This window comes from Phocoena phocoena, chromosome 11 (genome assembly GCF_963924675.1).
Source record: "Phocoena phocoena chromosome 11, mPhoPho1.1, whole genome shotgun sequence".
Classification (NCBI taxonomy): Eukaryota; Metazoa; Chordata; class Mammalia; order Artiodactyla; family Phocoenidae; genus Phocoena; species Phocoena phocoena.
Genome location: NC_089229.1, coordinates 58,005,531 through 58,030,100, shown reverse-complemented (window position 1 = coordinate 58,030,100; position 24,570 = coordinate 58,005,531). Strand labels below are relative to the sequence as shown.

Genomic DNA, 24,570 nt, shown 5'->3' with positions numbered 1-24,570 from the left:
TCAGAAGACGATCCTGGAAGGGCATTAGACTGGAAAGAGGTTCGGGGCCCTGAGGAAGGAAACTCGGCTCGGGGGTTGCTGCTGAAGTCCAGGCATGAGATGAGCGCGTCCACCGTGTTCCTGGTGGGGCAGGTCGGGGGAGCGGGAGTGTGAGGTGAGGCTCGCGCAGTCACCTGTGCCTCGGGTGCTGCTTCCGCTCCTTCCCCAGACTCCTGAGTCAGATCTCACCAGAGCAGCCAGTGTGATCCTACAGAACATCTGTCCCCGGCCCTGCCCTCGAGCCTGCACTGGCTCCCTGCACACTTGGAATTCCTGCTGAGCCCCGCTCCATGGCCTGCAGGACTCCCCCAACCTATCTGACCTGCATTCCTGCCACTCATCTCCTCCTTCACTCTGCTCCAACTGTACAGCCTTCAATATGCCCTGGGCACTTTTCCAATATGCCCTGCACGGTCCTACCTCAGAGACTTTGCACTAGCTGTTCCCTCTTCCTGGAATGCAACTCCAGTTAATCTCATGGCTCACGTCATTCAGGCCTCGGCTCAAACGTCTCCTGCTTAAGGGCCTTTCCTGACTGTCTTGTCTCAAGTAGCATCCCATCCTCCCTGACCTTGACCTGGCTTTGTCTGCATAGCCTTGCTCACTACCTGCAGTTCCATTCTGGATTTTTGTGTCATGTCTTCACTGTTTCTCTTGCCTGTTAGGACTTCAGCTCCACGAGGGTAAGGACTTTGTCTTGTTCATGCTGGCACCTGAAACAGTGCCTGGCACACAGTAGGTGCTCAATAAGTGTTTGTGGAGTGAATGAATGAAACGGAGGCTAGGCTGAGGTGGGGGCCTTTGAGCTCTGGCTTATTAGCAAATTGCTTATCCAGTCAAGCTCTCGTGTGTAAAATAGGGAGATTAGACGAGGTGATTTCTGAGTCCTGGAAGGTGTAATAGCCCTGACTCTGAGTTAGCGCTTTCGAGGGGTGTCAGCAGGACTCAGAGAACTCTCCATCCATCCCTGCCTCAGCTCATAGCCCCAGGCTGGGTGTAGCAGGAGGGGGTTGAGAAGGTAGAGATGGGAACAGCTGACCTGGAGCCCTCAACGCCCCCGCCCCTCCCCCACCCCCCGTGCCCTCCACCTGTCCCCCTGCAGCCACAAGGCCTCCTGGCGGCTGCCACAATGACGAGTTCCAGTGCCGGCTGGATGGCCTGTGCATCCCCCTGCGGTGGCGCTGCGATGGGGACACTGACTGCATGGACTCCAGTGACGAGAAGAGCTGTGAGGGAGTGACCCACGTCTGTGACCCCAATGTCAAGTTTGGCTGCAAAGACTCTGGTAAAAAGGACTGAAGGGAAACAACATGGACAGGAGGAGACCCTGCTGAGAGCAGAGCAGTGGCAAGGGAGACAGCACTGTGCTGTGAGGAGTGGGGTGGGGACATTGTGAGGCAAAAGGCTGCACAGAAAAAGCTTGTGCCTGATGCAAGGGGGAAGGCATGCAGGGGCCAGGGCCTGCACTAAGGGCCCTGGGAGCCAAAACCCTCACCAGTGTTGAGCTTCAACACCTCCTACAGATTCCTACCTTCTTTGTTGCCCATGTGAATTTGACAGAAAAAGCCTCAAGGTTCCTAGTGGACCCCAAGGCCTTGTAGTCGTGACCCTGTTAGAGAAGCTCACTGGGTCTGGGAAGAAGGGCACAGAGAGCCCTGCTGCCCAGGCCTGGCCCCTCATGCTCTACCCATCCCCCAGCTCGGTGCATCAGCAAAGCATGGGTGTGTGATGGCGACAGCGACTGTGAGGACAACTCGGATGAGGAGAACTGTGAGTCCCTGGCCTGCAGGCCACCCTCACACCCCTGTGCCAACAACACCTCGGTCTGCCTGCCCCCTGACAAGCTGTGTGACGGCAACGATGACTGTGGAGATGGCTCGGACGAGGGAGAGCTCTGCGGTGAGGCCTGGGCCTACGAGAGGCCCCAGCAGAGGAGTGGGCAGGGGGGCTGGATAAGGAGTCTGGGCCAGGCCAGGGCAGTGGAACAGGACAAGCTCTGTGGGGAGAGGCCTCAGACTGGAAAAGGACAGCTGTGGCAGCTGGGCAAGTAGTACCCAGAGCAATTAACAAACACCCGTGTCGATTTAGGACTCACTTTGCCAAGAGGCTGTGCTAAGCGTCACACTGTTATAGCATTTAATCCATAGAGGAGCTCTGTGAGGCAGATATGATCCTCACCCCCATCTTACAGATGAGAAAACTGAGGCTCAGAGAGGTTAAGTAACTGGCCCAAGGTCACACCGCTCGTGAACTGCTGCGGAGACAGTGTAGCGCAGCCCCACCCTGCAGGCACAGCCCACTCAGCCACGGCTCGTGCTGCAGAGCCGTGCAGAGCAGCCTTATCGCCTCTGAGCCAAGCAGAGTCAGGTTCTCGGAGGAGAAGAGTAGGAGATAAGGACTGGCCCTGAGAACTGCTGACGGGTCATCCTTCAGGGCTGGCAGGTCCCAGGGCATGTCAGAGGACCCAGAGCAGGACACTCCCTGCCACAACCCCTCCAAATCACACCTACCTCAGGAGAGAGAGAGGAAAGGGGACCCTCCCAGAAAGAGGCGAAAGGCTGGGGCCCCCACGGTGGGCTCAAGAAGGGGCAGGGAAATAGAGGCCAGAGAGAGATGCAGCCACAATGGAGGGGTGCTCCTCAGGGGAAGGAGAGGGTTGGTCCTACGTGGTGGGTGCCAGGGTCCCAACCCTGGTCCCGAGGGAGCCTGGGAAGCAGTGGGACAGAGGAATGGGAAGGACGCCACAGGCAGGGTGCCAGGGTGCCGTCTCGGCTACTGGGGACTTGGGGCCCAGCCAGGCCACGGTCCTGCCTCCTTCCAGATCCTGACCCTGGTCCTGTCCCTCGCTCCCCACCCCCCAGACCAGTGCTCTCTGAACAACGGTGGCTGCAGCCACAACTGCTCGGTGGCACCTGGCGAAGGCATAGTGTGCTCGTGCCCTCTGGGCATGGAGCTGGGGCCTGACAACCACACGTGCCAGATCCAGAGCTATTGCGCCAAGCACCTCAAGTGCAGCCAGAAGTGCGACCAGAACAAGTTCAGTGTGAAGTGCTCCTGCTATGAGGGCTGGGTGCTGGAGCCGGACGGCGAGAGCTGCCGCAGCCTGGGTGAGACGTGGGTCGGGGTGGCCGGGCAGCTGGGCAGGCCGGGCAGCCCCCTGAGCTGCAGTAGGCTGGACTCGGGCGGCCGAATGCCGGAGGCTGAGCTTTCCATCCAGGCCTGGTGCCAGGGCCCAGGACAGGGTGGGCCTTCCCCTGGACAGGGTGGCTCGGAGGCAACAGGCCCCTTGTGACCCTATCACACTCCTCCTCAGACCCTTTCAAGCCGTTTATCATCTTCTCCAACCGCCATGAGATCCGGCGCATCGACCTTCACAAAGGGGACTACAGCGTCCTGGTGCCCGGCCTGCGGAACACCATCGCCCTGGACTTCCACCTCAGCCAGAGCGCCCTCTACTGGACAGACGTGGTGGAGGACAAGATCTACCGCGGGAAGCTGCTGGACAACGGAGGTGACCACCGCCTGCCCAGGACCGACGCGAGGCCCAGTGCACCCAGACCGGGCCCTTGGGCACTCAGAACCATGGGACCGGATGCAGGCTGCCAGGAGCAGAGGCCCTTAGCTCCCCTGTCCCCCACACTCTTGTTAATTGGGTTAGATTTTGCTGTGGGTCTCAGTGCCTGACGCCCCGTAATTATTGTCAGCAGAGCTGCCAGACTGATAATTAACAAAATGACCAGCCTTTCTTTGAAATGGCCAGAATTGCAGGCTTGCAAGAAAAAAGGCATTTGGTGGGGGGGGGGGGTACCTGAACCCTGCCTGCTGTCCAAGGCGGCCTGACCCATCACAGATTTCCTTCACTAACAATACACATTCCTGGGACTTCCCTGGTGGTCCAGTGGTTAAGACTCCACGCTTCCACTGCAGGGGGCGCAGGTTTGATCCCTGGTCGGGGAACTAAGATCCCGCATGCCCCTCGGCGCGGCCAAAACAAAAAAACAAAAAAAACCCACATTCCTGAGCCCCTGCTACACACACCGGGCCCAGGGGAGACAGCAGGGAGCAAACGGGCCAAAATGCCTGCCCTCATGGAGCTTACACACCAGTGGGAACGTCAGATATAAACACAGCAAATGAGTACAGCACGGACTGTGACAGAGCGGGTAGCACTGTGGATAAAAAGAAAGGAGGCAAGGTGGGTAGGGAGAACGGGGGTGGCATTTGAATAGGATGGTCAAGGAAGGCCCCCTGAGAAGCTGACGTCTGAGCAAAGACTTAAAAGAAGCACAGTTTACTAGAGGAGTTGGTATTGTTTGTCATAGAGAAACCCTGGAACCATCTCAAATATCCATCAACAAGAGGATGGCTTAGTAGACTGTGAAAATGTTCACACTATGTAATGGTTTCTAAATTAATGACATATATATACATATATATGTACACACATATATGTATATAAAACCATTGAAAAACCTCTAGAAAGTTCTGTCTGCTTCATATTGGGTCTAGGTCTGTTCCCCAAAGCCCTCACCCTCTGCTCTGACCTCCTACCAGGGATTAGCCCTTCAGAGAGTTGCAGGCAGAAGATAGCTGCCACTTCCCCTTCTCCAGTGTTCTAGAAGCCAGGCTTCTACTTGACCTCCTGGGGCAGGGGGCCTGGGTGAGGAGAGCGGGGGCTCTGGGAACCCCAGTCAAATCTGGAGCACACCAGAGGTGTTTGCAGAGGTGTCAGGGTTGAGGGTGGGCCATCCAGGGTTCCTAGGATATCATGAATTCACCCCACCCCAGGCGATTCTAACCTCCTGCAACCTCTCTTCTCCAGCCCTGACCAGTTTCGAGGTGGTGATTCAGTACGGCCTAGCCACACCCGAGGGCCTGGCTGTAGACTGGATCGCAGGCAACATCTACTGGGTGGAGAGTAACCTGGACCAGATTGAGGTGGCCAAGCTGGATGGGACCCTTCGGACCACGCTGCTGGCCGGTGACATTGAGCACCCAAGGGCGATTGCACTGGATCCCCGGGATGGGTGAGGACCCCGCCCAGCCCTGTTCTGGCCTCATGACCCCCCTGAAGCCTCGTTCGGCCGGGCCGGGCCAGGCGTAGCTGCCTCCTCAATGCTATTTGCTCCCTCCGGCCTTCACCAAGGATCCTAGCAGAGCCCCTTCCCCGGGCCTCGCCCTTGGCCATCCTGACCCCCTCCCCGCTCCCCAGGATCTTGTTTTGGACGGACTGGGATGCCAGCCTGCCCCGCATCGAGGCAGCCTCCATGAGTGGGGCTGGGCGCCGCACCATCCACCGGGAGACGGGCTCTGGGGGCTGGCCCAACGGGCTCACCGTGGATTACCTGGAGAAGCGCATCCTCTGGATCGACGCCAGGTCGGCACCGGCGCCTCATCCAGGAGGCCTCCATCCTCCCCTCCTCCGTAGGGACGGGGTGGAGCCAAGGGTCCCAGGACCCAGCAGCCATGAGGGCCTCCATCCTCCCCTCCTCCGTAGGGACGGGGTGGAGCCAAGGGTCCCAGGACCCGGCAGCCATGAGGGCCTCCATCCTCCCCTCCTCCGTAGGGACGGGGTGGAGCCAAGGGTCCCAGGACCCGGCAGCCATGAGGGTGGTGAGAAGACCCGGGGGAGCTGGAGCCAGAGCCACACGGCCAAGGGCCCAGGAAGAGGACTGAGTGAGAGGAGAGTCTGGGCTGGGGAAGAGGTGCAGATGGAAGAGGGTAGAGGCAGGGCTGCCCCCTGCACGGGAGTGCCCGCTGAGGGCCGAAGTGCAACGCCATCCTCACTCACACATCTGTGTGCTCTCCTAGGGACTCTTGTCTGCCCAGGGAGAGGGGAGACTTTTTCTAGGTGGTGTCCCCAAAGGGGGTCCCTTTTTCTAGTCTTCACCACAGCCCTGTGTGCTAACAGCAGCCCTGGGGAGAAGCAAGCTGAAAGACCTGGGTCAGGGGAATTGGGGTCAGAGCTGGGATCCCAGACCTCGAGCCAAGTGGTTCCTGCTCTACAGGGTGCCGTGGGCTGGGGCATGGAGGGTGGGAGCCCCAGGCCACGTGCCCCGAGGTCTGAGGTCCCCACCCGGCTCCTCACTCTGCCCCGACCACGCTCTCAGGTCAGACGCCATTTACTCAGCCCGTTACGACGGCTCCGGTCACATGGAGGTGCTTCGGGGACACGAGTTCCTGTCGCACCCGTTTGCAGTGACGCTGTACGGTGGCGAGGTGTACTGGACGGACTGGCGGACAAACACGCTGGCCAAGGCCAACAAGTGGACCGGCCACAATGTCACCGTGGTACAGAGGACCAACACCCAGCCCTTCGACCTGCAGGTGTATCACCCCTCCCGGCAGCCCATGGGTAAGGGACCAGAAAGGGGCCAGCAGCCTCTGTAGAAGCTTCCAAGAGAGGAGGGGTCTATGCTGGCGCGGTGGGGGTGAGCCAGCCTGCTGACAGAGGCGGGCCTGGCAGCAGCGATGCTGGGACAGGAAAGGGAGTGGAGAGGGTGAAGGCCAGGTGAGCAGGGCCAGTAGGGTCACTGGATGCTCTTGCTTTCCCCTGCCCTCCCAGCTCCCAACCCCTGTGAGGCCAATGGGGGCCGGGGCCCCTGCTCCCACCTGTGCCTCATCAACTACAACCGGACGGTTTCCTGCGCCTGCCCGCACCTCATGAAGCTCCACAAGGACAGCACCACCTGCTATGGTAGGAGGCCCCCCTCCAGAGCTGGGGTAAACCAAGGCTGAAGGGGAAAGGGTCAGGTACCCAAGCTCCAGGTTCTAAGTGAAGGTCGGCAGTCTCAGCTGGGAGGATCCTGAACGGAGAGGCTCCAGAGACAGCTGCTGTAGGAAGAGGCTGGCACTCCGGCAGGAAGGTTATGCCCAACAGGGTCTCCCTGATAGCCAAGGGCCAGCAGCAAACAGAAGGAACCAGGAGAATCCGGGGGGGGGGTGGGAAGCGTGGAGGCAGGGGGCTGCTGTCAGTGACCTGCCCCGTGCCCACAGAGTTTAAGAAGTTCCTGCTGTACGCACGTCAGATGGAGATCCGGGGCGTGGACCTGGACGCCCCCTACTACAACTACATCATCTCCTTCACGGTGCCTGATATCGACAACGTCACGGTGCTGGACTACGACGCCCGAGAGCAGCGCGTTTACTGGTCCGACGTGCGGACCCAGGCCATCAAGCGGGCCTTCATCAACGGCACAGGCGTGGAGACGGTTGTCTCTGCAGGTTCTGTCCTGGCCCTGGAACCCCTACTGGGCATGGGTACCCCCCAACCCCGCCCTCGCTCCCAACCCTGGTCCTAGCCCCACTCCCTGGTCCCCTTGGTCCTGATGTTCCTTCTCCAAATTCTTTTCCCTCTCTGGCTCCAGTCCTGGTTTCATGATCCCTGTTCCCCCAGAAACCAGGCTGGCCCCTCCCCGCGAGCCTCCTGACCTGTGTCCTGAAAACACCCAATCACAACTCCCCACTGTGTCCCCAGACTTGCCAAATGCCCATGGGCTGGCTGTCGACTGGGTGTCCCGAAACCTGTTCTGGACAAGCTATGACACCAACAAGAAGCAGATCAACGTGGCCCGGCTGGACGGCTCCTTCAAGAATGCGGTGGTGCAGGGCTTGGAGCAGCCCCACGGCCTGGTTGTCCACCCGCTGCGTGGGTAGGCCCAGGGCCCAGGGTTGGGGAGCAGGGGGTGTGGGGTGGGGGAAGAAGAGGGCTCTGACCCTCCCCTCCTGGCGCCCCCAGGAAGCTCTACTGGACGGACGGTGACAACATCAGCGTGGCCAACATGGACGGCAGCAACCGTACCCTGCTCTTCAGTGGCCAGAGGGGCCCTGTGGGTACGAGCTCACCCTGCTGCCCTGCAGCCCTGCCTCCCCTAGTTCCTCCACCAGGAGGTGCTCTCAGGGTTCTCCCCAGTTGTCACTCCATCTCCCCAAACTTCTGGCTTAGTACTTGCTCTCACCACCCTCCTCCCAAAACCACACGCATACTCTGTACCTCACTCTGTATCCCCAGACGTGAGAGGCCCAGCTGGGTCAGGCTCCTGGATCCTGGCCCTGGTGCCATGCTCTCTGGCAGTGACACCCCCCTCCTCTTCCAGGCCTGGCTATCGACTTCCCTGAAAGCAAACTCTACTGGATCAGCTCCAAGAACCATACCATCAACCGCTGCAACCTGGACGGGAGTGGGCTAGAGGTCATCGACGCCATGCGGAACCAGCTGGGCAAGGCCACCGCCCTGGCCATCATGGGTGAGGGCCCCTGGGTGGGAGCAGGGACCAGAACAGAGCAGGCGGGCCAGACTGGCCAGGAGACAGGGCTGGCCTGGGGGCGGGGCCTTCCCCAGGGTCTCATCTCCTCCTGCCACCACAGGGGACAAGCTGTGGTGGGCAGATCAGGTGTCAGAGAAGATGGGCACGTGCAACAAGGCTGACGGCTCGGGCGCCGTGGTCCTGCGGAACAGCACCACCCTGGTGATGCACATGAAGGTCTACGATGAGAGCATCCAGCTGGGTGAGGCGGGGGGCGAGGGGCAGGGGCAGTGGGATGGGGGTCACAGAGGTCGGGGCTGTGGCCAGGAGGGGCTGCAGGAACCCCTGGGCAAGTAAGCAAATGGGAGTGAAAATGGGGTAGGCTCTGCTCAACACCCAAGGGCCAGGGGCCCTGCAGGACAGAAGACCTGAGAGCTGGGTTGGGTGGTGACCCCCACAGGGTCCAGGGTAAAGGGGTGTGAGCCTGACACCGCGGTCCCGAGGAGAGCCACTAACACTTTCTCTCTGCCTCTCACCTGACCCCAGACCACGAGGGCACCAACCCCTGCAGCGTCAACAACGGCGACTGCTCCCAGCTCTGCCTGCCCACGTCGGAGTCCACCCGCTCCTGCATGTGCACAGCTGGCTACAGCCTCCGGAGTGGCCAGCAGGCCTGCGAGGGTCAGTGCCCCTGCCCCTGCTCCCCGCCTTGACCCTGGCCCCCAACCCAACCCGACCCTTCCTACTCTACAGCCCACCTTCCTCTTCTCACCTTGGGGACAGGACCGAGTTCATGGTGTATTGAGTGTTCTCTGGGTTAGATGCTTAGCGCCCACTGTGCTCCCTGCCGTGGAGGAAGCCAGGGGGCAGAAGCCCCTGTCCCTGTGCTCTGCAGCCTTAACCAGGAGGGGCGACCAGCGTGAAGTGGCTCTGACTTCAGTAGGATTTTGGAGAAATAGACAGCGGAGGGGGCGCCAGGGCCACTTCACGCCAGAGGTGTGCTGGCTGCTGGCTTTTATAGGGCACGTAGGATTTGAGTGTGTGGTTTGAAGAAGGGACGAGACGCAAGGCAAGGGGTCCAGAGCAATAGGAGGGTGTGTGCAGGGCCCTGAGGTGCCAACCCGCGTGGCGCAGGGTGTGGGGAGCCATGGGTGAGGCTGTGGGGTAGGCGGGGTTCCACGGGTTCTCAGCCAGGAGCACCTGGAAGGTGGTGTTTGGGGCAGATTAACCTGGCGGCAGAGAGCCGGCTGAGTGGGGGAGGGAGAAACCAAGGCAGTCAGACCAGTCAGGGGGCTGTTGGCCTGGGCTGGGGCTTAGCAGCTGGATTGAAGAGAAGGGATGAAACTCAGAGACATTTCACAAGAACTTGCCGACTGATTTACAAGCCTGCCCCAGGACAGCATTTCCCGAAGTGCACTCCTGGGGAGCTCCCGCTTTGATGTGATAGATGTTATAGAAGGAAACACTGGGTTGAACAAAGTTTAAGTGTTTTTCTGCGGCACACTTTCTCAGAGCCTTGAATATGCTCACCTGCACAGAATTTTTCACGGGACGACTCTAGTGTTCGCGGTCTCCCAAACTCACTCGGCCATGAGTCCTTTTCTTCAGGGAGCCTGAGCAACCAGGACCCATTTAGGGGATTCATTTGAGGACAGGCTGTGTGAGGGGTTAAAGGCAAGGGAGGATTCTAGGGTGCGTGGAGAGTGGCACCTGGTAAGAAATGGGAAACTGGGAAGGAGACTGGCTCAGGAGCGAGGTGTCAGAGACAGGGGTGTGACACAGACCAGATGGATGAGGACAAAGAGGAAATTAAGGTGGAAACCTAGAGTTGGGAGTCACCCAGTCCTATTGTCCTCCCCAGATTCTCCCTAACACCTTTGGGGGTGCAGGGCTGTGTGGATTGAAGTGGGACTGGAGGGCAGAGCGCAGAGAGAAAGCCAGGTCTCTGCTGCCCTCTAGTGGGAACTGTAGGTCTCACAGGTGGTTCCCCAGAGCTGCGTGCTCCCCTTGCTCTCTCTCTCCCAGCCAGGTGACCTCCCTGCCCAAGCCCCCAGGCTAGAGTATGTGTTGAGGGGGGAGGTGTGATGGCTGGGAGGAGGTATCAGAAGGGTTTGAGGGTGACAGAAGCCAAGCTTAAGGGGTATCAGCAAAGCCCATGCCCAAAGTGTCCTTGTGTTGCAGGTGTGGGCTCCTTTCTCCTGTACTCTGTGCATGAGGGAATCCGGGGAATCCCCCTGGATCCCAATGACAAGTCAGACGCCCTGGTCCCAGTGTCGGGGACCTCCCTGGCTGTCGGCATCGACTTCCATGCTGGTGAGACATTTGGTGGCAGGAGGGGGTGGGACATGACCTTCCCTTTGGGGTGGTGTGCTCTGGGGCTCCAGGGAGAGGCTGCCTGACCGCAGCTGGAAGGGGCGACGCTTACCACAGCTGCCCCTGCCCCGCTATGTCCGCTTCCAAGCCCCTGGTCCCCCCAGCTCTCAGTCCCCTCTATCCTTATCCCCTCGTGATTTTGACCTCCCACCTTCCCCCTACCTTGCTGAGCGTCCCCGTGTTGGCTCCTCCACCTCCAGAAAATGACACCATTTACTGGGTGGACATGGGCCTGAGTACCATCAGCCGGGCTAAGCGAGACCAGACGTGGCGTGAGGACGTGGTGACCAATGGCATTGGCCGCGTGGAGGGCATCGCAGTGGACTGGATCGCAGGTGAGTTGCGGAAGGGCTAAGGGGCTGCAGGTGAGGCGGAGGACTGGGGAAGTGGGATCTCAGAAGGAAGGGTCTGAGAAGAAGGTGTAGGCAGGAACAGATGGGGAGAAGCAGGGGTATCAGGGGGCTGGAGGGAACCAGGTGCCTCCATCCCCAGCCGACCCCTGAGCTCCCCCTTACTGCCTCCTCAGGCAACATCTACTGGACAGACCAGGGCTTTGACGTCATCGAGGTCGCCCGGCTCAATGGCTCTTTCCGCTACGTGGTCATCTCCCAGGGTCTGGACAAGCCCCGGGCAATCACTGTCCACCCGGAGAAGGGGTGAGGAGCTGGACAGGCTGACCACTCCTGGCTCTGGCCTGGCCCGGTCCCTCTGGCCACAGGCCCCCTCTCCTCCATGTTCTGGGGACTGACCCCCCCTCTTCCGCCTCCACCCCAGGTACTTGTTCTGGACTGAGTGGGGCCAGTATCCGCGTATTGAGCGGTCTCGCCTGGACGGCGCTGAGCGAGTGGTGCTGGTTAACGTCAGCATCAGCTGGCCCAACGGCATTTCCGTGGACTACCAGGTTTGGATGCAGGCTTGGCCCTGGGGCCGATGGAATGGACCCCGTACTCTGGGGGGCATCTCCCCTTACCCTGTGCCCTGCTCCCCGTTGAGTCTCGTGTGATGTGCCCATTGGTGGGTAGATGCAGACCCAAGGAGTCGTGGGGTCCTCTGGCCCAGCGCCCCACCCAGAGTAGGATTCCACCACCCCAGAAATGGCGGAGGGGGTCACTCAGAAGCGGGCACTGGAAGAATGCCGAGAGGTCGGCAGATCGGCATTTCAGGGAGCGGGAAGATGTGGAGGAAGGAGGGGAAAGACGAGAGAGGCAGGAGTGAGTGGGACGTGGGGACTGGCAGTGAAGCGGGTGCCTCCGGCCCGCAGGATGGGAAGCTATACTGGTGCGACGCCCGGACCGACAAGATCGAGCGGATCGACCTGGAGACGGGCGAGGACCGCGAGGTAGTTCTGTCCAGCAACAACATGGACATGTTCTCGGTGTCGGTGTTTGAGGAGTTCATCTACTGGAGTGACAGGTGGGCCACTGTCCTGGCCTTCCCCTGGGCCGTCCGTTCCCTCCCCCCGGCCCCGGATGACGTCCTGCTCGTGGCCCTTGCCTTCCCCCAGGACTCACGCCAACGGCTCCATCAAGCGCGGGAGCAAGGACAACGCCACAGACTCCGTGCCCCTGCGAACGGGCATCGGCGTCCAGCTCAAAGACATCAAAGTCTTCAACCGGGACCGACAGAAAGGTGAGGCTGGGGCTCCGGGCTGGGCAGGAGAGGCCGGAGGGCCCCACCTGGGAGCCCAGAGTGGGAAGGGCTGGGAGAGAACTTAGACCCACAGGACACCCTCTAGGGTCCCACGAGGCTGAGGAGTTGAGCACAGGGGCCTGGAGGGTTGTCTGAACTGGGGATACCGAGGCAGAGCCGGGCGCCAACCAGAGTTTCCACCTCGGCTGAGATGACAGAGGCACCTCTGTAACCTCCGCCTTCCCGGTTTCCCCCCACCCCCAGGCACCAATGTGTGTGCGGTGGCCAACGGCGGGTGCCAGCAGCTGTGCCTGTACCGGGGGGGCGGGCAGCGGGCCTGCGCCTGCGCCCACGGGATGCTGGCTGAAGATGGGGCGTCGTGCCGCGAGTACGCAGGCTACCTGCTCTACTCGGAGCGCACCATCCTCAAGAGCATCCACCTGTCGGATGAGCGCAACCTCAACGCGCCGGTGCAGCCCTTCGAGGACCCTGAGCACATGAAGAACGTCATCGCTCTGGCCTTCGACTACCGAGCAGGCACCTCCCCGGGCACCCCCAACCGCATCTTCTTCAGCGACATCCACTTTGGGAACATCCAGCAGATCAATGATGATGGCTCGGGCAGGACCACCATTGTGGAGAGTGAGCCCAGACTTCCATTCTTCCCAGCAAGTGGAGGGGGCAGTGCAGGGAGGGTCAGCACAGACTCAGGGTAGAGAAGCCGCAGACACCAGCCAGCCCACCCCTGCCCCGGATCGGAATCCCACCTGCCTTGGTGTCCCTGACATACGGCCACTGAATCACACTGCACCCATTGCAGTTACTTGAAAGTCTCTCCTCAACTGGAGGCAGAGTTGGCCCCCTCTGGTCCTGGTTCTGCCCCCAGGCTACACAGAATAAGCCGAAGCTCTCCTCTGTGTGTCCGCTGCTCACAGAACAGGTTGCAGAGATGGGGCGGGTGTGACCCCAGACACAGAATTTTAGTCACTTGGGCGAGTTTTCTGTGCTCTCTCAGCCTCAGATGGCTCGCCAGTGCACAGAGACAGGATGACTTGAGACGACAGGTGGGAGAGCTTAGCTCGGCACAGGGCACATTGTGTGAGCTCCATAAAGGGTGGGGGGGTTAGAGCTGTCATCCTAGGACAGCCTTTCAGCTCTTTGAAAACTGCTATTTTATTCCACTAGTTTTCTCTTCTCCGGGCTGGATGCTCCTAGGTCCTTTGACTCATTCATTTGTTCATGCATTTATCACTCCTGTCCGTAAAGACCTGCCAGGCGCGGAACTAGGTGCCGGGTATACAGTGGTGATAAAAACAGACCTGTCTTTCAACCTCCTTGGCCCTTTTCTGCCTCACAGAATCCAGTCCCCACATCTGTCTAAAAATGTAGTGTCCAAAGCTAAACTCGATACTCTGTAATCGTAGCTTGATCGGGAGAGACTGGCAGAAGTGTCCCCTCTCTCCGGGCCATTGTTTGGGCTACAATGCTTCTATTAATACAGCTTTCTGGCAACCACATCGCCAGACAGCTTGAAGTCACTGAAACCCCTGAGGCTTTTTCTCTTAACCTAAGTTCTGCTACGTCTCTTTCATCATGCACTTAGTTCTTAACCTGAGCCTAAGATGTCTACCAGACAATTCAGTTCAGGGTCTTTTTAAGTAGGAAGCTCCCCAGTACAGCCCACGTGGGATCTGATTTACTGAAATCCAGTTTGCGCCCAACTTGGTAGAACTTGAGCTCCAGGAAGTGTGACCACAGCATAAAGCCAAATCTATCTAGCCGTGGGAGGACACAGAAAGAAGGGTTAGGGGGATGGACCATGGATCATTTGGGTGGGAAATAGGGGGGTGCAGAAGGGGCTGGGGGCACCGAGGGCCACACCCACACATACTCTCCAGCTCCCACACTTCCCATCCAGCCCCACATACGCCAAGGGAGAGGGTGCCCCAGGCCATCCCCTTAGCGTGGGGATGCCCAGGCTGCCCCTTTGCTCTGCTCTCTGGCCCTGTCCTGACCCATCGCTGCTCCTGTCTCCTCGCAGACGTGGGCTCTGTGGAAGGCCTGGCCTATCACCGTGGCTGGGATACTCTCTACTGGACAAGCTACACGACATCCACCATCACCCGCCACACGGTGGACCAGACCCGCCCAGGGGCCTTCGAGCGTGAGACGGTCATCACCATGTCTGGAGACGACCACCCACGGGCCTTTGTGCTGGATGAGTGCCAGAAGTGAGCTGCGGGCCCAGGGCATGGGGACAGTGGGCCACAGGGTGGCAGGAACTGCCCCTAGGCAGACCAGGAAAGGGGATGCAGGAGCAGGAGAGGCTGGCTCTAACCTGAGCTCAGCCACTTCCTTGCTGTGTGACCTTAGACCAGCTGCGTGACCTCTCTGAGCTTTGGTTTCCTCATCTGTAATATGAGGACAATAGCATTTCAGGTGCCTCATCAAGGGGAGGATGAGAGAGCTGTGGAGGACCCTCTGGCCTGGTGATTAATTGATTCATTCATCAGAGAGCCGTGTTCAAGGCACATAGTGGGTCCTCTGTCTTTCTGGGTCTCCAAGCTTCAAGCAAAGGTTGTTCACTGAACGCCTGTTGTGTGGAAGCCTTGAGCTGGGCCCATTCAAGCCACCTAGCTGGGGAGAGAAACCACTGGTGGGAAACTGCTGACCGCACAGGGCTGGATACGATGACCAAGAGGCAGCACGGGGGCGGTGGGTTGGCACAGGGCCTGGAATTGCAAAGGCCAGGGAAGGGCAGCCGGATAAGGGCTTTGAGCAAGCGTCACAGGAGGGAGGGCTCCAGGCAGGGAAGGACGGCAAGGGGCCTCAACCACCCAGCCCAGTTGAGGGGCTGGGGCTGGGGGTGCCGGAGGGTGCCGGGGGGGTGCCGGGGGACAGGCTTGAGGAAGCCCAGGAGGCTGGGCTAAGGTTGCCACGGGAGAATTTGGGAGGAAACCCCCCGGCATGGTACACACCCCCAGCCTCCACTCTGCTCTCCTGCAGGGGCAGCCCCCGGCCCCATCACATGGACCTCTAGTGAGCCCCCAGCCTCACCTTAGGACTGCTGGCCCACATTCTAGCAAAACGTTTTTCCCCTGGATTTAGCAGCGCTTGGAATGTTTTCCCAAAGCTTTACTCGGAAACTAAGGAACAAACAAAACCCAAAAGCAGCTACTTAGAAACAGTGAGTGCACCAAACCTAGATTCCTTACCCTGATGTAACTCACGCCTGGCCCAAAGCCGGCCTGCCCGACACCGCCAACCAGCTCGCTCGAGGGTCCTTCCTGCCTCAGTCCTGTCCCCCACGTACGCGGCTCATGACGGAGATCCCGTCTTCCCCGCTGTGACCCTCGGCGGCTTCACCTGCCTGGGCCTGGTCCCCCCGGGCCCGTCCCTCGTGAGCCTGGAGCCTCCATGGAGAGGCCGTGCTCTGGGCCCCCCGGCCTGCCTCTCATGTTTGATTCAGAGCCGATTAATTTCCTTTGCTCTGAGCTCCGGGGACTCAGTCCTTCACTCGGCAAATGGGTTTTGAGAGCCAGCGACATGCTGAGGATCCGATGGGGAGCAGGGTTGTGTCAGCCCTTTGTCGGCATATTTGATTCTTGCCCTCACGAGGCTGCAGGGAGCTCCATGAGTGGGTGACGAGGACCTGACCCAGGCTGGAAGTCAGGGAATGTATTCTCAAGGGGGCAATGCATGAGCCAGGTCTGCGAGACGACAGGGTGAACTGAAGCCGGGCAGGGCACAGGAGAAAGAGCCGAACTGTCTGGGAGAGGCCCTCCCTTGGCCAGAAGGAGCGAGCACTTTGGAGGAACGGGAGGGAGCCAGTGTGGAGGGGGCAGCGGCCTCCCCCAGCCTGGTTAGAAAGTCACCGCAACCCTGGGTGCTGACTGCCTGCCCCTCAGGAAAGCCTCCCCACCATTCCCCATGGCCCTTTCCCGGGGAGTGGTTTTACCAAAGTTGGAATCCACAGTGACAGCACGGATTGTTCTGCCACGTGGAGCAGTTTATAATGATAGGAGGAAAGCCGCTTCCCAGCACAGAGTGTGCTGTACCTGAGGGTGTGGGTGTCCCTGATGGGGAGGAAGATGACACTAGCAGCTGCCTTGGGACACCCGTTTTCTCTTGAGGCCAGAGGGCGATGCCTCCATCTGCACCCATCCTGATTCCAGGAACCACCAGAACCCCGCCTGTTCCCCTGATGAGGCCTTTAAAACCAGAGCTGTATCCTCATGGGCTCAGGAGCAGCCAGCACCTCCCTAATGGGAGGGAAGCATCCTTTTCCTACCTGAGCACAGTGGCAAGATGGAGAGACGGGGGAGGGGGAGTGTTCAAAAGAGTGAGACCTGGAGAGGTTTGAGGAGATAAGTCCAGCAGCTCTGCAAGACACCTCTGTAGCCAGAACAGCAGAAGGATGAGGGACACAGGGGTCTGGGGGTTGGGAGGCAGAGGGCAGGTCCTGTGAGGGAACTGAAAAGCGGATCTGGCTTTGGTGTAGCTCAATGCTTTCCAAAGTCCAGGGTGCATGAGGGTGGCCTGGGGAGCGCTGGCACGTCTGGTTCCCTGGCCTCACGCTACCTTAACTGCACGTGAATCTCCAGGACAAAGACCCAGGAATCGCCATCCAATGCAGGTGGTCTGAGGACCACACTCACACCGGTGTAGTGTTTGACCAGCCCGGGGGTCTTCCACACCCACCTCTGGGGCCTCGCCACCACCCCCACCCGAGAAGCACTGCATGGCTGGGCGTTCCCACCACCTCCTTCACTGAAAGGAAGCCGAGGCTCAGAGGGGCCAAGAGGGATGCTTAGGTCAGAGCTGGTAAGGGGCAAAGCTGAGGCTCAGATCCCAAATATGCAAAGGCCTTAAATTATGGAGAAGGCGATTCTTGGGAACTTGATGGTAGAATCCATGCATCCCCAGGACCTAGGACACACTAGACACTCAACGGTTTCCTGAATGCCAGGAGAAGAGAGAAATGAAGGAAAAAGTAATAGAAAATTCTCACATAGAACACACAGCTGTCGTTTAATCCTCAGACCACTCTATGGGGCAGGTAGTAGTAGTATTCCTATTTCATAGAGTGGGAAACTGAGGCACACAGGGGTTAAGTAACTTGCTAAGGTTCCTAGGTGGTCAGTGCTGGAGCCGGGATTGGAACCCCAGAGGCTGACTCACTTGGCTACGTTGTCTCAGTAAACGCAGGTGGCCGTTTCATAGACACTGAGAAGCACTTGTGCACATACACACACACACACACACACACGCGCGCGCACACACACATGCAAGCTGTCTGTGTGGCAGCCCTTCCCAGGCACTGGGGCTGTGTTGGCCTTGGTGGCTCTGAGGTTGCCTGTGGTGCAACCTCAGGTGTCTAGGTGACACTCTGGCTGACCCCCGGGTCTGGCTGTCTGCACGCCCGGGCCTGCTCCGTCCATGGCAGACTCCCTGGCTTTGAGTCCTGATCTCCGTGGCACTCTCTCCCCACAGCCTGATGTTCTGGACCAATTGGAACGAGCAGCACCCCAGCATCATGCGGGCAGCCCTGTCAGGAGCCAACGTCCTGACTCTCATCGAGAAGGACATCCGCACCCCCAATGGCCTGGCCATCGACCACCGGGCCGAGAAGCTCTACTTCTCCGACGCTACCCTAGACAAGATCGAGCGGTGCGAGTATGACGGCTCCCATCGCTATGTGAGTCTCCGGGGCAGGCGGGACGGGCGGCACGAGGGGCCTGACGCTGGGCTACTGCCGGTCAGCCAGGGAGGAGATTGCCCAGGCACGGAGCAGGAGAAAGGGAGGTCACCTGACATGGTGGGAAGAGCCAGGGGGACAGTGGGGAGTCCCAGTCAGACCCTGACCTTGCCACTTCGCCATCCTCAGCCTTCCAGGCTTGGTTTCCTCAGCAGTTAAATGAGGAAGGTGATCACAGGTCTCTGCAAATCCTGCCCCTTCTGCGACTGTGTCTAAGGAGCCGGGCCCCTGGTCCCTGGAGCCAGCTGCAGGGGGTGGAGGTGGGGGCGAGAGTGATCCCTTTGACGGGCTGATGCTGTCTCCCCAGGTGATCCTGAAGTCAGAGCCCGTCCACCCCTTCGGGTTGGCTGTGTATGGGGAGCACATCTTCTGGACCGACTGGGTGCGGCGGGCCGTGCAACGGGCCAACAAGTACGTGGGCAGTGACATGAAGCTGCTGCGCGTGGACATCCCCCAGCAGCCCATGGGCATCATCGCCGTGGCCAATGATACCAACAGCTGTGAGTGGGGCCGCTGCCACCAGCCTTGCTCTCCTGCCCACTGTGCCAGCATGTACACACACACGCACACATACACACAACTGGTCTGATTCACATCTTTGGACACCCCCAGCACACGCTCTAGCCATTCTTCCCACTCAGAACCACACCTACCCGCCAGAACCTGATCTCACACCCGTCCCAGGCGCTGCCTACTCCACCCTCTGTGTACACGTGCACAGACACAGTCCCACACTGGCTTGACGACCAAGGGTCCCACACACAGATCTGCAGCCGTCCCGGCCTCTCACACACTCCTCACACGTGCCCCGGGGTGCCCACCACTACACACACGACCTTAGGCTTGACTCTCCCCAGAGTACGGCTCAGAGCCCCAATCACCCCACCTAAGAGCCCACACGTCCTCAACCTCAGGCTCACCCAAACGCTCCCACCCGGCCTTCCCACGGCAGCCCCCGCCCCAGCCATGAGCCACCGTGTCACAGGTGGCGCCAGGAAGCTCAGCGAAGCTGTTGGGGGTAGGGGGGCGTCCTGCATGTGCACAGCAGAGGACGCGCTTAGCCCACTGTCCTCCATCCCTGCCTCAGGCGAACTCTCCCCTTGTCGCATCAACAACGGGGGCTGCCAGGACCTGTGTCTGCTCACTCACCAAGGCCATGTCAACTGCTCCTGCCGAGGGGGCCGCATCCTCCAGGACGACCTCAGCTGCCAGGGTGAGAGGGGGAGGAGGGAGGAGGGCACTGACGGGGGGCCCTGGGCGTAGCTGGGGACCGTCTCCTCCCAGACTCTCTAGCAGCCCAGCCCCACAAAGCCTTTCATCATGGTGCGACAGGATGGCCTCAGTTCCTGGGGGGAGAGGCGTACGGGCACTCAGAGCCCCAAGGCCCTGCCTCAGGAAGCTCCCCCACCTTCCTCCCCAGCGGTGAATTCCTCGTGCCGAGCTCAAGATGAGTTCGAGTGTGCCAACGGCGAGTGCATCAACTTCAGCCTGACGTGCGACGGCGTCTCCCACTGCAAGGACAAGTCTGACGAGAAGCCGTCCTACTGCAGTAAGGAGCCTCCTCCAGCCCCAGAGCCCCCGCCCGCGCCCCCAGGCCCCCACCTCCTGAGTCACCAGCCTCAGCCTGCAGCAGGGCGGGGCGTGGGAGTGAGAGGAGCAAAAGCCGCCCCCCCGCAACCCCGACGGGAGAAGGAGTCGAGCCCCATGCCGGCCCGTAGCAAAGCCTCAAGTTTGTCAAGGGAGCAAACGCAGGACCTCTCATCAGAGGCAGCCCCTCCCCTGTAGCTACTGCTGACTGTGGGCTGCTCCCCGCTCTGCAGATACACGCCGCTGCAAGAAGACTTTCCGCCAGTGCAACAATGGGCGCTGTGTGTCCAACATGCTGTGGTGCAACGGAGCAGACGACTGCGGGGACGGTTCTGATGAGATTCCCTGCAACAGTGAGTGCGACCCGTGCCGGGCCTCGGACCGCCCCCAAGCCTGCCCCCCACCCACCCTTGCTGATCTTTGGTCCCCAGGCCCCAAGGAGTCTGGTTCAGGGCACTATATGATGGGGCTGGACAGGCGCTTTGGGCCGGGAGCCCTGGCCTGGGCCTGCCTGGCCCCCGCAGGGAGGACCCCGCCTGATGGCACCGGGTGGGTGCTCTTCTAGAGACGGCCTGTGGCGCGGGCGAATTCCGCTGCTGGGACGGCACCTGCATCGGGAACTCCAGTCGCTGCAACCAGTTTGTGGACTGTGAGGATGCCTCGGACGAGATGAACTGCAGTGAGCGATGGCCCTTTCCTGGGTGCCTCCTCGGGTGCCCTGTCCTCCTGCCCGGGCTCCTCTGCCTTCCCTTTGGCCCACGTGGCAGCCTCAGTCCCCTCCCAGTCTGCCCCAGGCCTGGGCTCCCTGAGACTCAGGGAGGGGCAGGGAGTGGAAAGTGTGGGCAGAGCACCACCCCCCACCCCCCCACCGAACAACACGGTTCAACTTTCTAAAACGCTTGAAGGCTCCATATGGGCCAGCAGCTCTAAGGGAGGGTGTTTGGAGGGAACCTGGTGTCACCCCTCATCCTCGCCTTCGCCAGGCGCCACCGACTGCAGCAGCTACTTCCGCCTGGGGGTGAAGGGCGTGCGCTTCCAGCCCTGTGAGCGGACCTCCCTCTGCTACGCGCCCAGCTGGGTGTGCGATGGCGCGAACGACTGCGGGGACTACAGCGACGAGCGCGACTGCCCAGGTCCGACCCGCGGGCAGGTGTGCGGTGGGCAGCGGACCCCCGAGGTGGCTGTGCCTTCATGCCTCCCTCGCCCCCAGGTGTGAAGCGCCCCAGATGCCCCCTGAACTACTTCGCCTGCCCTAGTGGGCGCTGCATCCCCATGAGTTGGACGTGTGACAAGGAGGACGACTGTGAACACGGCGAGGATGAGACCCACTGCAGTGAGTGACCGCAAGCACCCACTCACCTGAGCTAGGCACCCAGAGGGCCTGTAGGGTTGGGGCTTCGCCTTAGCCACTGAGACCCTGTCCGGGCCCCACCTCTTGGTTCCCTCGCAGGAAATGCCCTCCTTTGAGAAGGGCACCCAGGGCTTCACCCTGTGCCCCTAACCCAGACCCTCAGGCTCTGAGATGGGGGCTGTCTCTCCAGCCCCTGCTGAGCCCCTCACAGGGGGTGCCATGGGGGTGTCTCTCCCATCCGTCCTCTGGCGTCTACCTGCCGAGCTGCGTGACCCACCATCCCTCCCCCATCTAACTGTGGCTTCCGACTGCCCCAGACAAGTTCTGCTCAGAGGCCCAGTTTGAGTGCCAGAACCATCGCTGCATCTCCAAGCAGTGGCTGTGTGATGGCAGCGATGACTGCGGGGACGGCTCGGACGAGGCCGCTCACTGTGGTGAGAGGGGCCTGGGGTCTGGCTGGGGAGGTGGCCCCGGGAAGGGACGGGCCCCCCACGCACCCCACCAGCGACAGCACAGCAGTGGGCATGTCACCCCAGCTGCCTGGCCCTGCTCCTTCCGCTCTTGCGTCTCTCAGTGGCTCCCTGTTCCCTCCACAGAAGGCAAGACGTGCGGCCCCAGCTCCTTCTCCTGCCCGGGCACCCACGTGTGCGTCCCCGAGCGCTGGCTCTGTGACGGTGACAAGGACTGCGCTGACGGCGCTGACGAGAGCGTCACAGCCGGCTGCTGTGAGTGGTGGGGCCGTGGTCTCACTTTGCAGGAGGGGAGACCGAGGTCCAGGGGAGGAAGTGTTTCCGCGGGGGGTCACTCAGGCGGTCAGTGGCAGAGCCCTGTCTACAGCCCCGTCCAGCGCTCTGCCCATTCCACCACTCAGACCACAGGAAGGTCGGGGGGAGACAGTCAGCAGCCGGGCGGGCGGGGGCTGAGGGGCCGTGTCCGCCTTTGTCCGCAGTGTACAACAGCACCTGTGATGACCGCGAGTTCATGTGTCAGAACCGCCAGTGCATCCCCAAGCACTTCATGTGTGACCACGACCGGGACTGTGCCGACGGCTCTGACGAGTCCCCCGAGTGTGGTGAGCCCAGGGCCGCGGTGGGAGGGGCCCCGCCCTCCATGCACAGGCCGCCAGCCTCACCTGCCCCCTCCCACCGCAGAGTACCCGACCTGCGGCCCCAACGAGTTCCGCTGCGCCAACGGGCGCTGCCTGAGCTCCCGCCAGTGGGAGTGCGATGGTGAAAATGACTGCCACGACCAGAGCGACGAGGCCCCCAAGAACCCGCACTGCACCAGCCCAGGTGGGCCCCACGCGTGGCTCCCTCCCCACTCTCGGCCCCTGGCCCCGTCCCCCAGACTGCCCAGGACCCGGCTGACCCGCCACCTCCGTCCCCCCAGAGCACAAGTGCAACGCCTCCTCGCAGTTCCTGTGCAGCAGCGGGCGCTGCGTGGCCGAGGCGCTGCTTTGCAACGGTCAGGACGACTGCGGCGATGGCTCGGATGAGCGCGGCTGCCACGTCAACGAGTGCCTCAGCCGCAAGCTCAGCGGCTGCAGCCAGGACTGCGAGGACCTCAAGATTGGCTTCAAGGTGTGCTGTGCCCCGGGTGGGAGCCTCCACGCTCCCGAGCCTGGCCGGGACTCCTTTCTCCATCCCTCATTCATTTATTCATTGGTTCATTCATCCAACAGGGGCTAACTCAGCTCCTATCCTGCCAGGCAGTGTTCTAGGCACTGGGGGCCCAGCATTGAGCACAACAGAAATCTCTGCTTAGTTGGTTCTGCATCTGTTTGGGAGGTAGAGCCAGCAGGCTTTGCTGGCAGATGAGGTCAGGGGCACGAGAGAAGGAGGGGCACGCAGATGTCAAACAGGCGCCAGATGCGCAGGCCTGCAGTCCAAGGGGGAGGCCAGGCAGGAGAGAGAGGCTGGGAGCTGTCACCATAGAGACGGCATTTAAGTCCTGAGTCTGGATAAGATCCCGAAGCGGGCCAGTATAGATGAAAACGAGGGCGGTCCGAGGCCTGAGCCCTGTGCTCAGCCACACTGAGGGCAGAGGTGAGGGGGGAGCGGCAGAGGGGCCTGAGCAGGGGCAGCCTTGGGGGCAGGAGAGCAGCCAAGTGAAGAAAGTGCTGGAGGAAGAGGTGATGGGCTCTGTCGGATGAGGCTTGCGGGTCACGTAAGAGGAGGCCTGAGCCTCGACCTCGGGACGCAGAGTCGTGGCAGTCACTGGGGACTCACGCCAGTGGTTTGGGTGGGGGTGAGAGCCAGACGGCTGGCGTGGGCCAGCTCAGTGCCTGTGCGCTGCCTGCTTCCCTTGGTGAGGCTGGGCTTCCCCGTCAACAGCCAGCCACCCAGGGTGGAGGGGGCTTCTGACCCTCGGTCTCGAGGTGAGAGGCCTGCAGTTCCTGGGGCGGCCCAGACCCCTGCTCGTGCCCACCCCAGGCTCCCTGTGCCCGCAGTGCCGCTGCCGCCCTGGCTTCCGCCTGAAGGACGACGGCCGGACGTGTGCTGACGTGGACGAGTGCAGCACCACCTTCCCCTGCAGCCAGCGCTGCATCAACACCCATGGCAGCTACAAGTGTCTGTGCGTGGAGGGCTACGCCCCCCGCGGCGGCGACCCCCACAGCTGCAAAGCTGTGACTGGTGAGACGGGGGCTTAGAGGGTGTGCCTTTGGCCCTGGCAGGCAGCCAGGGGCTGTGGCGGGCGGGCTGGAACGGCAGGGCTGAAGGCAGGCTGGGGACGGGGCGGGGGTGCTAGAATGCACCCCAGCCAGCAGCCGCTGAACCAGCCTCCTCTGCCTCCAGACGAGGAGCCGTTTCTGATCTTCGCCAACCGGTACTACCTGCGCAAGCTCAACCTGGATGGCTCCAACTACACGCTGCTTAAGCAGGTGCCAGACCCGCCCTCCTCACCCCACTGCCTCCCCAGACCCACCGCTACGTCCCTCACCCAGTGCAACCCCCCGTTCTCCGCACTCGGGCCCGTGGCCATCCCCCCACTGACTTCTCCCGCCGTCCACGTCCTGACTCTTCGGTCACCCCTCTGCTCACCCCCCAAACCAAGGGCCTGAACAACGCTGTCGCCTTGGACTTTGACTACCGAGAGCAGATGATTTACTGGACAGACGTGACAACCCAGGGCAGCATGATCCGAAGGATGCACCTTAATGGGAGCAACGTACAGGTGAGGCCGGGGGCAGAGTCAGCCCGTGTCCCTGCCCCGTGGGCCCTCTCCGTTGCAAGGCCATCTCCCCTTCTTCTCACCCACCCCACTGAATTATTCCTTTTCCCCGCTCCACACTGAGTCACCGCAGGACTCTGCTTGTCCTTACTCCTCTCTCCCCTAAGCCCAGCGAGCGAGGTCTAGGAGATTCCTGTCTCTCTTTCCCTAATTAGCAGTAAGTTCCCCTTCTGTCTGACCTCCCTTAAACCTGTGCTCCCAAGGCCCTGTGGGGTTTGTTTGGGTTGTGGTTGCTCTCATCCAGAGACCCCTATCCTCGAGCCTGGGCTGACACCATGCCCGGGGCTGGGCCTTTTCCATCCACTGTGCTCCTAGAGCAGTTGAGAGTCCTGCCCCAACTCACCCAGGGCCCTTCT

General features: G+C 60.9%; 1 protein-coding gene across 1 annotated transcript in view; it reads left to right on the top strand.

Moving 5' to 3' along the window:
* LRP1 (LDL receptor related protein 1) overlaps nucleotides 1–24,570 on the top strand; it is a 78,033-nt gene that overhangs the window by 39,859 nt on the left and 13,604 nt on the right. Inside the window, exons 21-58 of the mRNA XM_065887614.1 lie at nucleotides 1,142–1,324; nucleotides 1,738–1,938; nucleotides 2,901–3,146; nucleotides 3,353–3,550; nucleotides 4,862–5,066; nucleotides 5,252–5,416; nucleotides 6,150–6,394; nucleotides 6,605–6,736; nucleotides 7,036–7,263; nucleotides 7,517–7,691; nucleotides 7,778–7,872; nucleotides 8,136–8,285; nucleotides 8,407–8,547; nucleotides 8,832–8,966; nucleotides 10,467–10,598; nucleotides 10,859–10,993; nucleotides 11,185–11,314; nucleotides 11,433–11,559; nucleotides 11,920–12,071; nucleotides 12,163–12,287; nucleotides 12,552–12,929; nucleotides 14,329–14,518; nucleotides 17,781–17,985; nucleotides 18,353–18,545; nucleotides 19,133–19,258; nucleotides 19,466–19,594; nucleotides 19,866–19,985; nucleotides 20,198–20,311; nucleotides 20,616–20,765; nucleotides 20,843–20,965; nucleotides 21,301–21,417; nucleotides 21,580–21,708; nucleotides 21,933–22,055; nucleotides 22,135–22,275; nucleotides 22,373–22,563; nucleotides 23,433–23,616; nucleotides 23,779–23,864; nucleotides 24,038–24,157. Of these exons, the coding sequence (XP_065743686.1) occupies nucleotides 1,142–1,324; nucleotides 1,738–1,938; nucleotides 2,901–3,146; nucleotides 3,353–3,550; nucleotides 4,862–5,066; nucleotides 5,252–5,416; nucleotides 6,150–6,394; nucleotides 6,605–6,736; nucleotides 7,036–7,263; nucleotides 7,517–7,691; nucleotides 7,778–7,872; nucleotides 8,136–8,285; nucleotides 8,407–8,547; nucleotides 8,832–8,966; nucleotides 10,467–10,598; nucleotides 10,859–10,993; nucleotides 11,185–11,314; nucleotides 11,433–11,559; nucleotides 11,920–12,071; nucleotides 12,163–12,287; nucleotides 12,552–12,929; nucleotides 14,329–14,518; nucleotides 17,781–17,985; nucleotides 18,353–18,545; nucleotides 19,133–19,258; nucleotides 19,466–19,594; nucleotides 19,866–19,985; nucleotides 20,198–20,311; nucleotides 20,616–20,765; nucleotides 20,843–20,965; nucleotides 21,301–21,417; nucleotides 21,580–21,708; nucleotides 21,933–22,055; nucleotides 22,135–22,275; nucleotides 22,373–22,563; nucleotides 23,433–23,616; nucleotides 23,779–23,864; nucleotides 24,038–24,157 (6,119 nt within the window). The remainder of the gene's footprint in view (nucleotides 1–1,141; nucleotides 1,325–1,737; nucleotides 1,939–2,900; nucleotides 3,147–3,352; nucleotides 3,551–4,861; nucleotides 5,067–5,251; nucleotides 5,417–6,149; nucleotides 6,395–6,604; nucleotides 6,737–7,035; nucleotides 7,264–7,516; nucleotides 7,692–7,777; nucleotides 7,873–8,135; nucleotides 8,286–8,406; nucleotides 8,548–8,831; nucleotides 8,967–10,466; nucleotides 10,599–10,858; nucleotides 10,994–11,184; nucleotides 11,315–11,432; nucleotides 11,560–11,919; nucleotides 12,072–12,162; nucleotides 12,288–12,551; nucleotides 12,930–14,328; nucleotides 14,519–17,780; nucleotides 17,986–18,352; nucleotides 18,546–19,132; nucleotides 19,259–19,465; nucleotides 19,595–19,865; nucleotides 19,986–20,197; nucleotides 20,312–20,615; nucleotides 20,766–20,842; nucleotides 20,966–21,300; nucleotides 21,418–21,579; nucleotides 21,709–21,932; nucleotides 22,056–22,134; nucleotides 22,276–22,372; nucleotides 22,564–23,432; nucleotides 23,617–23,778; nucleotides 23,865–24,037; nucleotides 24,158–24,570) is intronic.